The 4634-nt window shown below is 36.6% G+C and overlaps 1 protein-coding gene across 1 annotated transcript in view; it reads left to right on the top strand.

The window, feature by feature from the left end:
- Window positions 1-3384, top strand: part of GADL1 (glutamate decarboxylase like 1) — a 126512-nt gene extending 123128 nt beyond the window's left edge. The window contains exon 15 of the mRNA XM_015418396.1: window positions 2724-3384. Within this exon, the coding sequence (XP_015273882.1) occupies window positions 2724-2897 (174 nt within the window). The 3' untranslated portion in view covers window positions 2898-3384. The remainder of the gene's footprint in view (window positions 1-2723) is intronic.
- The last annotated feature ends 1250 nt before the right edge of the window (window positions 3385-4634 follow it).

The raw sequence follows: 4634 nt of genomic DNA, 5'->3' as shown, positions 1-4634 counted from the left end.
CATAATCATATATTTATTTGTTTCAGTTTTATCATGTGAGCATCTACATGTTCTATTTGAATATAGCACTTTTTTATATTTACCCTCCAAAACTGCTGATGGAAGGGCATTCATTCTTGCCAGAGTAAAAACTCTTCTGAGCTTTGGTATTGTCAAATGATAAAAATATTGTGGCAGTTGCATTGGGAGGGGTATACGTGAATAAGATGCCGAACATACCCTATGGGCCCTGACAGATGTACTATTAGTATTCAGTTTCTTTCCATACATTTTAATTAGCCTAGTTATTTCTGTGATCTCTGTAGTCTTTACCATATAATTTGATATTCCTAAACATTTCATTTTCTTTTCCAATAGATGATCCCAGTGGCTAATACACACATCTGCCTGTACAAGTCCGAGCAGAGTAGACCCACCCTCAGATTTTAAGATTTTAACGTTCAAGAGGAATGCTTTTATCTATGCCAGCCTCCACTGACTATTCACCAAGTTCCACTCTCAATTCTCTGCCTGAAACACATCTAGGAGTAGCCAATAAGCGTTGAAAATAATCATACTGAATATGGTCCATTCTCTCAGAGACAGCGTCAATTCAAATTTCTACACCATATAAAAACTGGTTTGTGACCTTAGCATTATATACTTTTAAAGCTGAGGGGACAAATTCACCTCCTGCTGCATAAAAATATTTTACAATTGTCCTTCCAACATTCAAGGCAGCATTTCTCACCAGGTCCAAGTGTGGTTTCCATGTAAGAAGTGCATTGAAATAAATTCCCAAGAATTTAAATTGATTAACCTGTTCCATAGATTGGCCTGCTATATTACAACTAAAAATTTTCTCTGTTTTCCTTTTACTGAATACTAAAATCTGAGATTTTGCTACATTAATAGACATTCATGATTACAGTAGTCCTCAAAATTTTTAATCAGTTTGCAAATCCCCACAACTTATCTGGACATTAGCACTGCATCGCCTGCATATAAAAGAATAGGAATTTCTCATTTAGATAAATACAGGAGATGGAAATCATTCCTCAAAAGGCAAGGTCTGAAATCGTTAATATATAAATTGAACAACAGGGGTGCAAGAATACATCCCTGTTTAACACCTTTGTCTAAGGAGAGTACCCCAGGTAACTGGCTCAGCTCCCCACACCTGACCAGGGCGGTTGGACAGTTATATAGCTGTTGTATTAAACAAAGGAGAAGAAATTCAATGTCATACTTTTCCAGCTTTCCCCATAATCATGGCCTGGAGATTGTATCAACTGCTGATTTAAGAGCCATAAACTGCCAATATACCTTCTCCAGAGCTATTTATCTACTAGGTACTGGAGTGTATGGAAAATATTTTTAAACTAAAGAAACATAAAAAAACAGCTGAGAAACTGGGTGTGGGACATCTGCTGAAGGGGAAACCTCCTAAAAAATCTAAGTATGCTAGGGAGCAAGGAAATTGTAGCACATGATTTTGCTTTTCTAGACTAAGGACATGAACCAACAAGAAAAATTAGTTGCACACTGTGCCCAACATGACTAGTGATAAATTTGCTGTTGTTTTTATAATGTAAACCCGGGGGGGGGGGGGGGTTAAGAAGAGCATTAGATACTGGTTTTTATTGTCTCACACCTAAATCTAAAGTAGCACTGCTGGTTTTGAAGATTGATGATATCAGAGAATAGAATCTAACTCTTGTATTCTTTTACCTTTCAAAGTGATTCTTTTCACCCAATATTTCCGGGACGCTTCTCTGCCCAGTACATTAGCTAATAAAACACACCCACACAAATCCAATTACAAAATAAGCAGTGTACCAGAAAAATATAGATCCCTATCTTGATGTTGATATATTTACTCATTGCAGTGTTTCATTCTTACTAAATGACAATGCAACTATAGAGTAAAAAGAATTGGACTTCAAAAGAATCCAGCTGTTTTGCTGGCTCACTAAAGGTGTGCATGTTAATTATGGCTTACCTGTTGTGTTGATTTTCTATGTTGCTACTAATAACACATCAGAATTTTACAATACATCAAAGTCACCCACTATAGGCTTTAACACTGGTTAGTAAATTAGGCAAGATCTAGCCTGTGCTCTGCTTGTCAGATACAGCCCTCTGGTGCATGTAGGTGTCCATATGTGGGAATGAGGCCAATGAATTCTGCCTATGAAAACAGTAGAAAGGAATTCATTGGGCACTAGATTGGGGTCTAAGAGTTGTATCATATGATCCTCTAAGCTGGTCTTATAGGCTTCTTCTGTTAATTTTTCTTTCAAGGAAGCAAATATTCACCTGTTGAAGGAGCTCTTTCTTGTTGGAAAGAAGACTTGGAAGACTTCTTCCATTGGAGGAAGACTTGGTAAAAATGAGTCATAGGATCCAATGGAAAGAGGAGGAAGGGGTTTCCCCCTTAGACCACCAAAAAGACTATGCTGAGGATCATGAGACTTTCAAGCACAATTCTAGCTGGGATAAGGGCTATCGTGAGGAAAATTAAGTGAGGCTATGTGATAAAGCTGCCTGGATGCAAATGAGTGTCAAATTCTCATTGAGATTCCCTTTAAACAAGCATATGTAAGATTTGTTATGTTGTATTATGTTGTTATTTTTCCCCTTCTGATTGAGAAAGAAAATTTGTTCATGACCCTCAGTCTTCCAAACTCCTATTTATCTACCATGTTATCTTTCTAAATGTATGTCCTTCTCCGACATTTCAGGTTGCACCTATTATTAAAGAGAGAATGATGAAAAAAGGCAGCATGATGCTGGGATACCAACCTCATTGTGGCAAAGTAAACTTCTTTCGACAGGTCATTATCAGCCCCCAGGTGAGCCGTGAGGACATGGACTTTCTGCTCGACGAGATAAACTTGCTTGGCCAAGACTTGTAGCTGGTATTCCACAACACAAGGGATTCCTTGTATTTGTATAGAGTTTACAGATTAAGAATACATGAAGGATAATGGTACTAGACTATGGAACCCATAGATCAATGCTTAACTAACTGAAAACCACCGTCTAAAACAATGTTTGGGGAAAGGGACAGCAGGGAAGTGATGCTTTCAAAATAAATATTCTGTGTTCAATGTTCGCAGGTATTATGTTGAGAATTGATGCTAAGATGGGCCAAATTTTAACCAATGACAAATTGTTACAAGTTATTTGAAGTCAATGGGGTTTTCATTGCTATAAAAGGCCTGAGCTTAGGTTACTGAGTATTTTAAAAAGTTAGTGTGATGCAGGATAAAATGTAGAAATTCAAGGTCAATAGGGATCTACCAGTGCAACAGTTCATGGACTGGAGTGTTCCCTTGTCTACCCACTTTTCTCCGAAAATACCCATAGTTTCTTTGGAGATCAAAATGTTGCAATCTATTCATAAGCCTTTTTTAATTTTTTGAAAAATATAATGTGTGATCTACTATTCAGATTAAATCTATATTGTTAATGCATAAGCAAGGTATTTCTTAAGCATTTTAGAAATATTCAAGCTTTAAAAAATGGCATACATATATGTGTGTTTTATGTGTGTGTGTGTATATATATATATATATTTCTCATAGAGTCGTATTTTTTTAATGCTGTATGGTTGTTTAAAGATTGTTATAATTATTCAACCAATGGTGTGTTTCTAAATACGTTAAAATTATCAAATTTCACAGGAACAGAATGTATCTTTGGGAGGAGATGGTAGGGTAACAATAATATGTGTAATAAATTGAAATTTGCTCGTAATATTCAAATAGAGACATACTTTATAAGGCAACTAAATATTTTTGTGAAGCTGAAAGACCCATAATTTATTTAACCAGTTTTATTATATTGAAGGTAGATCCAGGTGGGTAGCCATATTGCTCTGAAGTAACAGAACAAAGATTGAGACCAGCAGCCCCTTTAAGACCAACAAAGTTTAATGGTATAAGTTTTCATGTACATGAAGAATTAAACTTTGTTGGTCTTGAAGGTACCACTGGACTCACTTTGTTATTTTATTGATGTTATGATCTGTTTTAGAAAATAAATTTGTTCATGATCTTGCATTACTGTAAGTGGAACTTCTGTTCTATCTGTACACTGAATTTGGAAGTTAAATTTGTGACATGGTGTAATATTAGAGCTCTATATTTTTTATCCTCTACCCTCATGCTTATTTAATGTCCATTACAGAACAGCCTCAAAGTTCTAGGGGTCCTTTTTTTTGTAGTGGCAAATTGAAGCCTAAACACTTGTGTGTTTTTATCTGAATATTGGAATAAAAAGTGAGCAACAACTAAGTGAATAGACTTCTTACTTTTAAAATCAACAGCTCCTCCTGTAACACATCATCCAGTTCTTGCAAAATAGCCTGTTCCCAAATTGTCCCTGCCTTCGAACCGAACACTACCAATGCTCGAACTCTTGGTGAGCTATTTTGCTGTTTTCAGAGAAGCAAAATGCTACGGTGTTATTGTGGAAGTTCAAACTGCATCTTCGCCTTCTCTTCCCAAGACAGCATACTTGCTTCTGAAGTACAGTGACTTTGTGACCCACACAAATATGATAGATAGAGGCAAGGGGGGAAGAGTCTTCATACAACCAAGGGGGGCAATGAGCAGTGGGGAGGGGGAGATCTGACATCCGTGTGAGCA

Source organism: Gekko japonicus, unplaced genomic scaffold, assembly GCF_001447785.1.
Source record: "Gekko japonicus isolate JY-2015 unplaced genomic scaffold, Gekko_japonicus_V1.1 scaffold106, whole genome shotgun sequence".
NCBI lineage: Eukaryota > Metazoa > Chordata > Lepidosauria > Squamata > Gekkonidae > Gekko > Gekko japonicus.
This window is presented reverse-complemented; position numbering and strand designations above follow the sequence as displayed.